The sequence below is a fragment of the Peromyscus eremicus genome, chromosome 9 (assembly GCF_949786415.1).
Source record: "Peromyscus eremicus chromosome 9, PerEre_H2_v1, whole genome shotgun sequence".
In the NCBI taxonomy this organism is placed as follows: Eukaryota; Metazoa; Chordata; class Mammalia; order Rodentia; family Cricetidae; genus Peromyscus; species Peromyscus eremicus.
In genome coordinates, this window is record NC_081425.1 from 36,171,625 (window position 1) to 36,187,565 (window position 15,941).

Consider the following 15,941-nt stretch of genomic DNA (forward strand, 5'->3'; position numbering starts at 1 on the left):
ATTTTATTTCCAGTTAAAATTAGCATTCTAACTAATGAGTGGATTGACCCTGATTATCAAAGTTCAACATTACATTAAAATATATGAGATAATTTTGACTTGTAAATTTAAGGAACAGATGGTTCAAATCTGCACACAGTGGTGCTGACATGTGTTTAATAATGTTTACTAATATTTAATGAGATGTGTGATTTCTGAATAACAAATTCTAATCAATATCATTGGATGTTGTAGCTTTTTGTTCTACATTATTTAAGTGACTTCCTATGTTGAGGTAATAGAAGAGACTTTTTTGTTGTTGTTTTCTTACAAAAGATATACTTACTGATTCCACCTTAAATTATCCACTTTATTTCTTATAGGAAATTTTCCATTGTCTATCAGGACATTAGAAAGTTCATTGCTATGTTAAAATTGCCAAAACATGCATAACAATGTTCTGTAGGCTTACAAGTAAGAGGAAAGTGGTTGAAGGGCAAAGAAAGCAGATTTATGTCTGAGTTCCTTTTCTCCAGTGCAGGATTTTCTATGTGACCTTCTGGATATTTCTTTTCTTAGCACAAGCTTTTCTACAGTACAGTAACTTCACCAAATCTGTGATGGGAAAGATTTCAATGAAAACATCTTATTTCCATTTTGTTTAATGTCTATCCTGACTGTAGTGAGTAGCCTTTTGAAATTGTGGACATCTCCTACTTCAATCATATTTATTGATTTGCAACATGGAGTACTCTTTAAAAATCATTATTCCTGATCCTCTTCATCAAAAATGACTTTGTGTGGCATTTTAAAATGAGCACCAGGTGACTATAACACTCAGCCCACACTGGGAATCATTTTGCCTTTCTTGAGATGCTTGTGTAATTCAAAAATGGAAAATCCCTGACTGATGGTCTGGAAGTAAATAATCAACAAACAAACATGAGGAAATGAAAACGAACCAACAGCAAAACAAAAACAAAATGAAACAACTTAAGGCAAAGTGCTGAAAATATTCCCTAAAACTGCTGCTTTTCGTTCATGCCAATCTGAGCACTCTTCTAAAAATGACAATTTTTGAAAAGAAATGGGAATTTGACACACATACAGTACATTAAAAGAAATGGAAGTTCCATATCCTGAGTCATTATGCAAACCCTGGCCCTGTACAGGTAGAATTTCAATCACCATATGAAGAGTCAAGAGTGTCTTGGCCTATCACAGACAGTTTGTATTTTGCATATCTGTCATAGTTATACTGGTTAGGATTGCAGATTTTTGTGGGTGAAATTTTGACTTTCATGTGTCACTTTTTCATTTCCTCTGAAGTTATTTTTAAGAAAGATCTCTGCCAAACAAACCCATTGTTCCATCTGCATTCAGTGTTTTAGAAGGATTTTTATTTTTCATCAAATTGGCAGAATCATACCAGTACATTTTGGCACCCTTTGAAAGTTAAAGCATTCATGGGCCAAAGAGTTGCAAAGAACAAATGCCATTCTTATTTTACATACAGCCAATTAAATCACAGAAATCCTGATTTATAAAACAGTGGGGGAGTATTTAGAATGCAGAACCCCTTTTAACTTAACACCTTAATCTGAAGCATTTCCCCCAAAGAATATTTAATTGGGTTTACTATTACCTGTCCTTATCTTTGTTTTTTAATTTGCTAGAATGAGTTGTAAATTAGGAACACCCTTCTAATGAACTATGAAAGGGTTTCTTTGCTTAGGCATAGCCTTTGTACTGACATCTCTGCTTTGAAAGCAAGCTTCCCTCAGATTTCCACCCCTAGCATTATCTTCACAACCATTACTAAAGACACACAAACAGATGGACATCAGAGCTAGCAGCCAAGATTAATTTCTCCTATTTCTGGTTCAATTCAGCCTCATCTTTATATTTTATAAATGAAACCTCAAAAGATACACCATTCCTGATAACTCTAAGAAGCTCTTTGCTTAACTTTTTTCATTATATACCAAGGATTCTTTATTTTTTGAAAATGGGGGGCGGGGGGGAGGTTAGAGGCAAATCATGTAGCATTGTTATCCACGTGGTAATAGTCTTATCAATTTTTGTTCTTAAGGAACATGAAGAACATGGTGATGAAGTGTATACATAGGTAGCTTAGAACTCGGATATAAACATTAGGAGTTTATAATAAAATTAGTTAAGTTGGCCTATTTTCTTAAATGAAAATATAATTTATAAACATTTGCTGAGCACAGTGAATAGCATTGAAGAGATATTTTCAGCCTTGCATGTGTATAATAGTTAGTGTATTATCTTACACTATAGGAACCTAGAAATAACTGCATGAAATCTTATACCTTAAAAAGAAAGTAATATTAATAAACTTATAGCCAAGCTAAACAAGAAAAAGGAAAAAACAAATGCGGTATTTCCATGTAAGCATAAAGGAATTAACATTATTTTTTCCATGGATAGTGAAAGGATAACACAGTAGTAGTATGGTTATAAGATGAAATGGACCCATTCCTTAATGGCACAATAGATGTGTCACAACATACAAGAGAAAAATATCCCCAAAGACCTTTATCAAAATAACTTAATCAATAATTATTAACCATGTGAAGGATGAAAAACAAGGTCCAGATTGTTTTGGTAATTAATTGTAGCAAATGTTTAATTAAAACTAAGGCCAGTTGTTTATACTAGTGGAATCACAGAGATTACTGGCTACTTCTTTGAGGCTATGATGGCTCAACATTTGGAAATAGATGCAAGTCATTATATCAACAGGCTTAGGAATAAAAGTCACTACAGTAGTATGCAAAAGGCATTTGACAAAATCCACTCAGAATAAAAGTTCTAAGTGAACTTAGAAGGGAACCCTACTCCAAGTTAATAACAAATATTTACAGGAGACCCACACTTAGCATTATATGCAATGAATAGGAAGTAGATGCTTGTGAAGAGGTATAAACTACTCCAGGTTCACAAACAGGAAGTATCTATTTTTTTTAAGTTGCTACCCTTTTCTAATTTGATCTGTATATTCAAAATAGTGCCCAAGTCAAAGTCTTAGCAAGTTACATGATGGATATTGACAAAGCATGTCTATTGTTTATGTGGAGAAGCAAAAGACCTTGAATAGATAACACAAAACTAGTGAAGAGCCTCCATACTGGAAGTCTGACTTTAAGTCTCAGTATAGTGCTGCAATAATCAAAATACTGTGATTAGCCGAAAAAAAACAAAACAAAACAAAACAAAACAAAACAAAACAAAACAAAACAAAAACGTGGTAAATTGCACCTAATAGCCTAGAAACACAAACAAATAATTATCAACTCTTCTTTGACAAAGGAGGAATGATAAAATAATGGAGAAAATACTCTCCTAAGAAAGCTGGCTGGAATATCTAAACATCTCCGTGCTAGGAAAAAAAAATACAGACCCCAGGTATCTTACAAATTAAACTCAAAATTTATAATATAATGGAAAATGATGCATTTCATAGAGAATAACATTGACAAAAGTGTCTGACTTTGGGTTTAGCAAGAAGCTTTTTAATATAAAATTATTAAAATTCAATAAAAAGCAAGTTAAAACAGAAAATTATGAAAAAGCAAACAACTAAAAATTAATGATAAACATTTAATAGGATTAAAATGTAAGCCACAGACTACAAGAAAATCTTTGGTGGAAGGTGGTGTTCAACAATTTTAAACCTTAGCAATGAGAACAACTCAATTAAAATACAATAAAAATGTAAATGGTGTATCAGGAAATATGTAGAAAGCAAATAAGAAATTGAAATGATACTGAAGGGGTTAAAATGTGACATTCTGGCTATTTACATTTCAGTCAAGGACAAACAAAAATATTTATGTAAGGACAACCTAAACCTTTGTCTTGTTTCTCAAAAATCAGGAGTTTCTCACATGAACATTGACCTACTTGTAACAGAAAAATGCTGGGCTGTCTTCCTCAAGGGTGAGAAGTAAGAACAGTTAGTTCTCCACAGCCTTCTTTACAGCTGGTGTTTAAAACCTCTCCTCTTCATTTGCAACTGACTGTTCTGTCTAACACATTTGTTGCCTGACATTTCCTATGCAGATGTAAATAAATGTCTATTCACTTCAAATAGGGCACTAGCAACAAACCAAAGAAACAAGTCTATCCAAGTCTAGCCTGGTGTGTGGTGACTTTATTTGGATTATTTAGGCAGCCGCATCACTTAAAAGCCCACCACCACAGCACAGCCAGGGTGGTGTCTCAGGATAGCTACCTCCCTGGAATTCCTGAACCACCAGCAGTCAGTTTTGTAGAAGGGTCTAGGTAGGTGATTCCTGCTCCTTCCCTCTGCCCTCCCTGCTTCTCCTTTCCAACCCCCTCTTTCTCTCCTGTTCCTCCCCATTCTCTCCTCCCTTCTGTCCCTTCTCCCATCTTCCTTCCATTTCCTTCCTGAGTCTCCTAAGTTTCTTGAGTTTAGTCTTATGAACTTCCCCTCAAGTTCTGGGGGAGACTGCTTTAGTCTGTAGGAAACACCTATGCACAGCATGTAACTAAAATAACTGACTGCACCTGCTTCTTGAGTCTTTTCTTTCTGAGGGCTTGTGCCATGTGACATTTATGTGTTTTCCTAGTAATTTGTCTCTGATAGTTTAATTCTCAAAATTAGATGGGACGTGAAGAAAATAGAGGTGGGGGCTGGAGAGATGGCTCAGTGGTTAAGAGCACTGACTGCTCTTCCAGAGGTCCTGAGTTCAATTCCCAGCAACCACATGGTGACTGACAACCATCTGTAATGAGATCTGGTGCCCTCTTCTGGCCTGCAAGGACGCAGGCAGAATACTGTATACATAATAAATAAAATAAATCTTTAAAAAAAAAAAAAAAAAAAAAAGAAAATAGAGGTGGAGTTTTTCTGGCACTACAGTGTCCCATATAGCACATCACTACAAACTGTCAAATAAAATAACATACCACTATGTACCTACTGTAATGGCTACTGGAAGTGAAAAGTGGTACAACCATTTTGGAAAACCCACCAGTTGAGGAGGCTATATAATTTTATTTTATATATACTGTATTGTAGAGAGCCGTGCACGGCCATGCCTCAAAGATGGCACGGTGTCTGGTTTCTGCCTTCCCGATGGCAGGTGCTCCTTATTTGGCTAAGGCTAGGATCTGGCTTGCTTCTGCACACCTGGACCTAATCTGGCTTGCTTGCGTATGTCTGACCCTAGCGGCATTGTCCACGTGGCACCACGGGGTTGATTGCCCAGTGGCTATAAAGGGCGTGGGCTGACTTTCCCAGGGGGTGATTGTGAGAGTGACTGTGGGAGTGACTGTGAGTGAGAATGAGAGGGAGAATGGGAGAGTGAGAGTGAGAGAGAAGAAGAAAATGACTTTCCCCGGGGTCAGAAGATTGTTCAAGGTTCCTGAATAAACTGCTTAGAGAAGAGCCTGGCGTCGCGTCTTCCTTGCTGGTCGAGGCGGATGCGACACTGTATACTATATATTATATTCTTATTATGTATATAGTTTTCTCTCTCTTTGTTTCTTTCCTTCTTTGTTTCTTTCTTTCCTCCTTTCCTTCTTTCTTTCTTCTAGACAGATTTTCTCTTTGTAGCCCTGGCTGTCTGGGAACTCCTTTTGTAGACCAGGCTGGCCTTGAACTCAGGGATCAACTTGCATATGCCTCTGCCTCCCAGAGTACTGGGATTAAAGGTGTGCACCACCACTGCCCAGTTATATATACCATATAATATATGTTTACAAATAAGCCAATAATTACAGTCATAAATATTTGCCCAGATGAGTTGAAGCCTCCATACAAATGCTTGCAGAAGTGTCGTTTTAATTCTCTAAACATGGCTGAAAACAAGATGTCCTTGTAGGTGAATGGACTAACTGGTATACCTGCACTGCAGAATGTTGTTCAATGCTCAATATAAGCTATTTTTTAAGTGAAGATAAGCATTAACAAAGGAAAGAAGTTAGTCTGAGAAGTCTTCACTCTATATGTGCCTTGGTGTTGCCTTCTGTAAAGATAAAATTCATGTGAACAGTAGAAAGGTCAATGGCTGTGGAGCTTCCAAGGAAAGTGATGGACAGCTACAACACACATTTTCATGGTGAAAAAATTATTTCTGTAAGAGATTGTATCAATGGTTATAAGATATTATGTCTGCTAAAATGCAGAATTAGAGAACTTACAGGGCGTGGGTAATGTAAGTATTGCCAAGTTAGCAACAGTGTGTAAATATTGGCACATCATTTATAATTGTATACCATGTTTATGGAAAACACTAATAGAATCCATGCATATGTGGAAATCATTTTTCTGCTAATTCATTTTTTAAATTGAAAACTTATCTGTTAACTAAAACCTTAAAGCTGACTTTAATTTAAAATTAATTTTCTTGTTCCATTTTTATTGATGATTTTAATTACCCCATAAGCATTTAATTCAATATTCTTACAGTTAGATTAAAAGATGGATGCTTTTAAACACTTTAAGAAGTAGCTTTGTTTAGACAATATTAGACTCCAGTAAGTGTTTTTATTTTTCTTTTTGCTTTTTTTGTTTGTTTGTTTTTTGAGATAGGGTTCCTCTGTGTAGCTTTGTGCCTTTCCTGGAACTCGCTTATGTAGACCAGGCTGGCCTCAAACTCACCGAGATCCGCCTGGCTCTGCCTCCCAAGTGCTGGGATTAAAGGCGTGTGCCACCACCGCCCAAAAAGATGCATTCGTTTTGATTTTCTGTATATAGGTGTTTGGCCTGCATATGTGTGTACCACATGCGCATCTGATGCCTGTAGAGGCCAGAAGATGGCATTTAATCTCTTGGAACTGGGATTACAATCGACTGTGAGCCACAGTGCATGTACCAGGATTCAAACCCAGGTCCTCTGCAAGAGTAGTTAGTGCTCTTAACCGCTGAGCCATCTCCAGCCCATGTTTTTATTTTTCAAATTACCCTTTAAGGATACTTTCACAATTCATATTGGAGAATACACATTTAACAGGGAAACTGCATCAGCACAATAATTTATATGTCCATATATTATATATTACATCAGAAAAATGTCACTGTTATATAATAATGCTGTAGTTCACCACTACACAAGTTCCAGTGTTTGAGCTTTTGAGGTTCCTGAGGAATATGATATTGTCTTTGCTCAGTCATCTTCACATGGAATTAATTTTTGGTGATGCTATTTTAAGCATTTATAAACTTTATTCTACAAAGGACATGAGATAGAATATGAAATTAAAATAAACTTGTATAAGTCTGCTTAAAATTTACTAATCTCTCCCCCTCCCACATTGACTCTGGATTGTATTGACAAATTATCTATTAGAAATATGTACACATTAGTTTTTATTTAACGGTATGTGAGGTGACTTTTTTTTTTTTTTTTTTTTTTTTTTTTTTTAGTAGATAAAGCAATTGAATTAGGAACATACTCTTACAGCTAGAAACGACCTAGGGAAGGGTGTCTGCTTCTAGACCTTTGGATGCTAGAATTGGGGGCTAAAGGACATTGAAGCTTGCAGTTGCATTTAATGCTCTTTGTTTTTTACTACTGTTTTCATCCACTGTACTTTTAGCATTTTGTTAGAGCATCCTATTTTACAGTGGCTGAGATTGACACAGGCATATGTTCTATTCATGCTCACGTAGAAGGTATGATTTGCCTAAGGCACTTGGTCTCTCTCTAAACTTGTTTTTTCCCCATAAATAATGGCTCTAATACTGACTCCTTTCTCAGAGGCTGGTAGATGCTTGCTTTACAGGACTGATATGTGGTATATTATTTGGCTGGTTCACGCCTCGGTGTAGTTGACAGACATTAATTCATGCTATTGTCCACTGCATTAATATTGCAGTCTTCTAGAGTGTTTGTTCCTTGTGCTATTCCAAGGTTTGAACTTGGGTTGTGTTTTCAGGTGTTCACCAAGGTCTGTAAACTATACAGACACACTGCAGTTTGATGCTCGCTTACATATTAGCAACATTATGAGCTGGGGAGCTTTTGGTGTAGCATTCTTAAGATACAAATTTTATTTAGCGAGTAAGGAGCTATAGTTCTGTGGATTCTGAAGATCTATAATAAAATTCTTGGTTTTGATTTTAGTTTTTTTTTTCTTTGTCACTAAAACAATGGAATATTCTTTAAATGTCATCCAAATTTGTGCCAAATACCTTTAAAATGTTCCAAAACCCCGTGTTGGCACTGTAAGGGAGTTCTACTGCAGATTGACAAGCAGGCCATGATTTATTACAGGGTCTCTTTTTAACATTATTTCGTCTGGAATGAACAGAGTGGTTAGAGCAACTCCATCCATCTTTTTGTTTATTTGACATTTATGCTGCATTAAATGTACATTAAAGAAACAATCCCTGAATAAGGAATTCTGTTTAACAATGATGATTACTATCTGTCAGATAAGTCTCTTGACAATCATACAGAAGGAAATCCTGTCAAGAAATGTCTGTTAAGATTTAAATAAACCATTTTTAACATGAATAATATCCCGAATGAAATTTCATTTCATTTTCTTTCTAAGAACTACCATTACAAAGTGTGCTTAAGTTATTTTTCATTTCAATAAAATTAGCACTGTCTCTCAATTTTACTTCTAACTCAGTCACTCATTACAAAGTGGTTACTAAAAACAGAATGTACCTTTTATTGTTAATGTTTGTCAAAAAGTTTTAATTCATATCTCTCTAGTACAAATAGCTAAGACCTTTCTAAATGCATTTTATTATTTTTTCATGATTTTTTAAGGCTTGACTTTAAAATTCATCCTATCACATGATTTGTGAGAGAGAGCAGTCATTCAGGCAGGAAGGACACCATGGCAGCCCTGGAGAGTCATAGAAGCTTCCTAGCTGGGCCTTTCAGTTACTAAACTTGTTTCTAATCCACTTGAAAGTTTTGAGCAATTGGTTGTTGTAAGTCTCAAAATGATTAAATTCAGCTTAGGAGAGATTGTAGTGTTGGGTTCCTCCTTAGCATTCAGTGGCTCTGCTCTTAAATATTAGATCGCCACTGCTTAGTATTAGCTAGAGCTTGCTAATCAGTTCGTTTTGATACGATGGCCTCTGAAATCATCACCTTCCCTCAGTGTGTTAGCTTTTTATTGTCACCGAACAACCAATGTTGAACCTAAAATACTTTGCATTTGTATGATTTGAAGATGCTACAAACTATATTGTATCATAGAACCTGAAATTTTTATTCTTACCACTCATCAATAAACATTGAGATTGATCCAGTGGATTATAGTTTCATCACAGTTTTCTTAAGATAGTAATCCCAGTAGTTACTGAATGATTATGCCCTAACATTTTTTTTTTAGAAAATTGTATTATGTTTCTGTCAATTATAGATGTCAGTTATATTTGTCTTAATGAGCATTTCACACAGGATGTCTGTTAGAATCTCATAATAGGTGTGCAGTGTGGAAGGACAGGGACTTGTCATAGTGGGTAGCTCAGAGTCCACTGAGGGAACAATATGCCCAAGTAGTCACTGACCTAAAGGAAGTAAAAACAAGGGAACTCAGGAATTAGAATGTTTTTTAATTGAGTAATGTTTTTATGTAACACATATCATTGAAAGTTTGCAGTCTTTGAGCTAGCTTTCACTTCGAAAAATGATAGCTTGAATAGAATAGAGTATAAGGAAAAGTTACAGATAAGATTCCTGTTTGTGGGATATGTCTAAAAACTGAAAATACTGGAAAATGTTTAAGTGACCCACACATATAGGAATGACTTTTAAACTGAACATATTTGAGTCTCTATTTGTATTCTACTTGTTTTGTTTACATTTTGTTTTTTTTCTAGGTACACTTTCAGTCCATTTATATGTATGCTTACTGAGTATGGATTGGATACTGACTTTAGAGTTCCTTTTTGTGTTTGGCTCCATTTTGTAATGTTAACCTGTGTGGAAACTAAGGTCTAATAACTTGCCCTGGAAGTTATTAGAACTAACTTAAGGGCATGCCTCCCATTAGGAGGTCACTTTTGTAAGTCAGTGGCAATTTGTATCATAATTGAGCCTTTAAAAAGTTCTATGAAACGCTCTTTCAGGTGTTATGAAACCTCTGCATTGTCAACAAGATATTAAATAATGGGTGGGTGTCTGTTTTGGAGGAAGTATCAAGATCATTCTTAGTTTTGTGGGAGTGGTGGTGGTGTGTGTGTTAGTGTTAGAGTGCTGAAGGTAGAACTCAGGGCTATGAATATGCTAACCAAGGACTCTACTGTTGAATTGCATTCTCAGCCCCAGGAGCTGTTCTTTGAACTATATACTCAATAGACCAGTGTAGCCTTTGAGCATTTCTTATGTGTATCCATGTGAAAGCCAGGCTGTAAGATGACTACACTAGCTTTTCCAGTCCTACAACATTTTTTCTGATCTGTGCTGACACTGCTCCTGTATCTTCCAGTGCCCATTAGTGACTACTTCTGGATATTTTTGTTGGTTTGTTTCTTATTTCCTTATTTTTATTAAAAATATTTTTTTTTTTTTTTGGTTTTTCGAGACAGGGTTTCTCTGTGTAGTTTTGTGCCTTTCCTGGAACTCGCTTTGGAGACCAGGCTGGCCTTGAACTCACAGAGATCCGCCTGCGTCTGCCTCCCAAGTGCTGGGACTAAGGGCGCACGCCGCCACCGCCCGGCCTAAAAATAATTTTATAAAATATATTCTGATCATGGTTCTCCTCCCTGCCAGCACACACACACACACACACACACACACACACACACACACACACACACAAACCTATTCTAAAGTGGGAAGTTGTTGGAAAAGAAGCCATATTACCCTGCACCCTTAGACTACAGTCACCTGCTCTGTAGTCCATTCTGATATGAGAGGAGTGGTTTGTTTCTTGATTGTGTTCTTTACATATTCATCTATTCTGAATGAGAGCTTGGTGGTAGTAACCCAGTATTCATACCATTCTCCCTGCCAAAACTCCTGAGATCCAATCATTGAACAAAACCTGGCTTAGCTCTGGTTCTTCTGTCAGGTATTAGTGTAGCCATTTCTAATTCCTGATGGCATTCCTTTCTCCTTTCAGGCACAGATTGGTCGAGCCCTGTGAACTCAAACCTGTGCCTTTATTGTTTTCACTTTCTCTGCTTTCCCTCATTCTGTATACCTACTTGTGAACTCATTAATTTTGAAACAAGGAGCTCACAACTTTTTCCAAAACCAATGTGTTCTTACAAGATCTGATAACCTTCTCTATAGGGATAGTATCATCCCTAAAAAATTGAAAGTTGGTTCTTAGGGAGAAAACGACTCAATAATTTCATTGTTTATGTGTATGTATGTGTGTGTATATTGGTGTGTATATATATACCATATAAGTATTTTAAAAGTCCCGAAGTGCAAACAGGAACAAAGAGCAAACAGGAACGAAGGTAGTCATGAAAAAGAACCAATAGACTCCTTGTTAAAATGTACACCATTTCAGAACATCGCTATTTGCATATTACTTGTGTAAATGTACACCGTTTCAGGACTTTGCCATTAGCATATTACTTGTGTAAATGTACACCATTTCAGGACTTTGGCATTAGAATATTACTTGTGTAAATGTACACCATTTCAAGACATCACCATTTGCATATTACTTAAAATCTTCTAGTTCTTTTGACCCAAAACTGAAGCAGTTTTCCTCTCTGTCTACTTCTATGCTTTCTCCATGGCCAGTGTCATCTGAATTTCCAGGCCCACCTACCCTGTGCAGTACCTCCAGACCCAGGTCCGACCTCAGTGGAAGCTGTCTTAGTTTCCTGCCTGCGTTATAGCCACTTCTCTTATAGTTAGCTCTGTGGTTCTGTTATTTCCTGCACTCTACTCCTTTGTCTGCTCTATACTGCAGGGAAAGTTTATGTGATCATCGCTCCTCTAGTTTAATAACTTCCATTGCTTGGGGACACATTAGTTCCATTATGTGGCATGCTTTTCTTATCTTTTCTGCAATTTTCAGATTTATATCTTTCCATTGACCCTATTTGCATCTTCCAACATATACACATTTTTAGTTTGCTGTTACTTCAACCCATTCAGATTTTTTCTTGTGTTTATCAGCTTTGTGTTGCTGTTATACAATACAGCTTTTTGTTGTTGTTGTTTGTTTTTTCGAGACAGGGTTTCTCTGTGTAATAGTCTTGGCTGGCCTGGAACTCTCTTTGTAGACCATGATGGCCTCGAACTCACAGAGATCCGCCTGCCTCTGCCTCCCAAGTGCTGGGATTAAAGGCGTGTGCTACCACCACCTGGCATGTGATACAGCTTTTTAAGAAGGATTTTATCTCACAATTTGGAGGTTCTATGGTATCTTTCTGTCTAGGCTCAGTTTTTGAAAGTCTTCTATCTGCTACATGGCATCGCGACAGTAACAGTCATAGGGCATGTATGGGCACATGTGCTCACATTGCAGGAAACATAGAGCCTAAGTGAGCTCAGGAATTTTATCACACCATTTTGTGAGAAGTATCAAAGGGTCACAGGAGAAATCCTTGAGGACTTCTCAGAAGGCTGTACTGCATACCGAGTCCATGGCCCCAGCATTACAACCTGAAGACCAAGCTTGTAGCAATCCAAACCTTGGGGCACAGGCAAGTCCATCCCTTGGAAGTACTTTAAAAATGCTAATTTGTCTACTTGTGCTTGGGGATTTTCTCATGCTCTTCCCTAAGCCTATCCAGCTGCTAGTTTTCAAAGGTTCCTCTCAGCTGTCAAAGCCTCCTGATATTCTTTGTGACTGTTTTTTTTTTATAGTGTCTTTAACACCAAGGCAAATATGTTGTTTTTTTTTTTTTTTTTTTTTTTCAAAAAATGAAATGGCTTCTTGAAGAAACACTACTTTGTCATTATATCTACCTTAAACTCCTACAGTGTGTTGTAGGCAGTCTGTGAATGCGTGCCTAACCATAAACACATGAACCACCCGGGCTGTTTTAGGTTTAACTGTTATAAAGGTATATAGGTTGTACTGGTTTCTTAGGCATTTCATTTTCCCTCACAAATGATTACACACTAGATTGCTTTGTAGTTATTTCTCCTTTATTACAAATGTTAATAATTTTAAACCAACATCAAGTAAAAGATACTTTTTAAAATATTCAAATACTTTCAGAACTGAAACAAGTTTTCCCGCCAACTTATGGTCTAGAGAAATGAATGTATTATATGAATCAATAAAGTATTAAATATTTTTTTTTCTTCCCCTTTTCATTCACTTAGCTAAAGGACATAAAATCAGCAGATCAGAAAACAACACTCCTTCATTTCCTGGTGGATATATGTGAAGAAAAGCACCCGGATATCCTGCACTTTGTTGACGATTTGGCACATTTAGACAAAGCTAGTAGAGGTTTGTGGTTTTATTTAGAACTATGTATGTCTTTGCTCTGGTCTTCAGTTCTCAGAGACAGAAAATAATGCTTTTTATCTGCACATATCTATTTTGTTAAAGTGTTTTCATATGAAATATGGTGATTTGGAAAGAACTTATAGACTATTTTATGAGTTGTCATGATTAGGAATTTAAATTTGGTTAGACAGTAAGGTGTTATAACTACATTGTATTGTAGCATAAACATTACGGGTACCTGCTAACTCTACCATCTCCTGCTTAGTTTCCTCCACTTTACTATGACAGTGCTTCCTAGGACAAGAGACATGACAAGTACCAAGTGGCATTCCCAAGCACTATTTTGTACCAAAATGAGCATCTTCCTTTGGTGTAAATTTCAAATCTGTATAAAGGAATTGAGTATTCTTTGTTGTACTACTAGATATCAGACCACCAGTTTCAACAAATATTTCCTTATACATAAATTGCTCACTTGGGTTTAGACTCTGCTATGGGCTTAAACAGGGTTGTCAAGAGTTGAGACAGAACCTGTTGTTGACACTTCATTTTAATCTGATTTAAATTTTAAAAATTTGGCAGCCATAGAAGTATAGTTCTCACTTATATTCGACGTGGATGTTTTTTCAAGCAAATACTTGTCTGTGTATGTTTTAGAAGACAATTCATTCACAGTGGTGTGATAGCTGTATTCTTTTTGTGTTAACCATTAGTAGTAATAAGATCAAATCATTTTTGTGTATGTGAACTCTTTAATTCCTTGTTCATACTGGAATATATAAGCCTGAAGAAGAATAATTTATTTTTTTCTGCATTAAATGGAATATTATTTCTCAAATTGTTTATTTGTCCCTGTACCTTAAAATATTCTTTTGCTGTCAAGTGGCAATTTGAGAATTTTATTTACAAAGAGAAATATGATTGTATGAGATGTTCTTTATAATTTTACCTTGATATAAATTTCTTTAAAGTATGTATTTCCAATAGCCTTTTGAAAACAATTAGTCTGGATTTCTGATTGCAACATTAAGCCTTTTACTATTCATTTGTAATGATATTAAATTATTTATATTGCCCCGTGTCACTTTAAATGGCCTTGATATAAGAAAAGATAGATAGATAGATAATGGATAGATAGAGAATGACAGACATATTTCATGTCTAAATGTAGTTTGAGAAGAGAAAAGGGCTCACATTGTTTTCTAGGTCATTGTGGTATGAGCCAGAAGCTTAGAAGTGAATGAAAGAAAAACATATAAAAAAAAAATCTTGGCAATCTAAAATGTACAATTACATCATTTAGTCAAGGAAAATGACTGTCCTAAGGTGAGATTTTTGAAATTTTGGAATATTTGTGCAAATGTCATGATAGGTAACATTAAACGTTGCATTTGTAAGTAGCATAGTGTTGTATAGAAATGGCACAAAAGCCCTTGCAGTGCAGATAGGTTCTTTACTGTTGCGAAGACGATTGTGTAGATAAGAAGAATCAGTGCAGTACTTTTAGATAATGAGTTGGAATTTCTTACCAGTCACCGTTCCTTTAAATAGTTGCAGATTTATTTATTCACTAATTGTTATACCCTGCGTGTACTCAGAAATTTGATTCCCTTATCTCTGTATCCACAGTGCATAGACCTCAAGATTGTATCCACTTCCTCGCTTCATAATTCTGGTTAAATGCGTCTTAGAGGCAATGGGGAAGCTGAGACAGAGTCTCCCTCTATAACCCGGCTTGTCTTTGAAAGAACTCTGCTTCGCAGCTAGGCATTGAGCTTGAAGCAGTTTTGCTACTTTACCTTCTGGATGATAGGACTACAAATGTGAACTACTCCTGACTCAGTTTGCTTTTAAAACTTCTTAGCATTTTTCCTTGAGCAGTTTTTTGGGTGCATGTTAAGTTTTTGAACATTCACCTTTTTTGACTCATTTAATTTTACTTATAATTCTATACAAACATTCTGACATTCTGTTCTTTTGAAAACTCTCTAGTTTGTGTAAAGACTTGTAGAGTTTAAGTTAGTAAGCAGCTTCTTCGGTTTGTTTCCTTCTTGGTGTTCCAGTGGGGGGCATTCAGGGGCCTTGGGGCATTAGGTTTCCATCTGTTACAGCGAAGGCATGTGTGTGCAAGGGTCAGCAGATACTGCTAATATGTTTCACTGGGAGCAGCAAACTTCATATTCAGAATAATGGATTTTAATAGTGTAGATGATTGTTAAGCATAATTTCCTTTTCATTATATGATCCAATTAATGAAGAAAATATTAGAGGAGTAAATGTAATGTTTTAGGTGAAATAAGTCTGTGTTTGCTTTGGAGAATTGGATGTTCTTACATATCATCATTTAAAGTTTACACTTTTGAAACATCCTCAGTGAGCTATCACATGAATTAAAAAGTACCTTTGTTTTTGAGCCATAACAAATCCTGGTCATTAGGTACTCCTAGATCAGCAGGGGGAACTTTCATTGCAACTAATGAGCTTACCCGACTGACAATTTTCAAAAATCTACTTCATTAGGATGCTGCTTCTTTTCTAAGAAATAATGGCTTATGGCTTTTCTGTTGTGT

The 15,941-nt window shown here is 36.1% G+C and overlaps 1 protein-coding gene across 1 annotated transcript in view; it reads left to right on the top strand.

Moving 5' to 3' along the window:
* Positions 1 to 13,471, top strand: part of Diaph3 (diaphanous related formin 3) — a 242,421-nt gene extending 228,950 nt beyond the window's left edge. Inside the window, 2 exon segments of the mRNA XM_059274292.1 lie at positions 13,242 to 13,376; positions 13,379 to 13,471. Coding sequence (XP_059130275.1) covers positions 13,242 to 13,376; positions 13,379 to 13,471 — 228 coding nt within the window.
* The last annotated feature ends 2,470 nt before the right edge of the window (positions 13,472 to 15,941 follow it).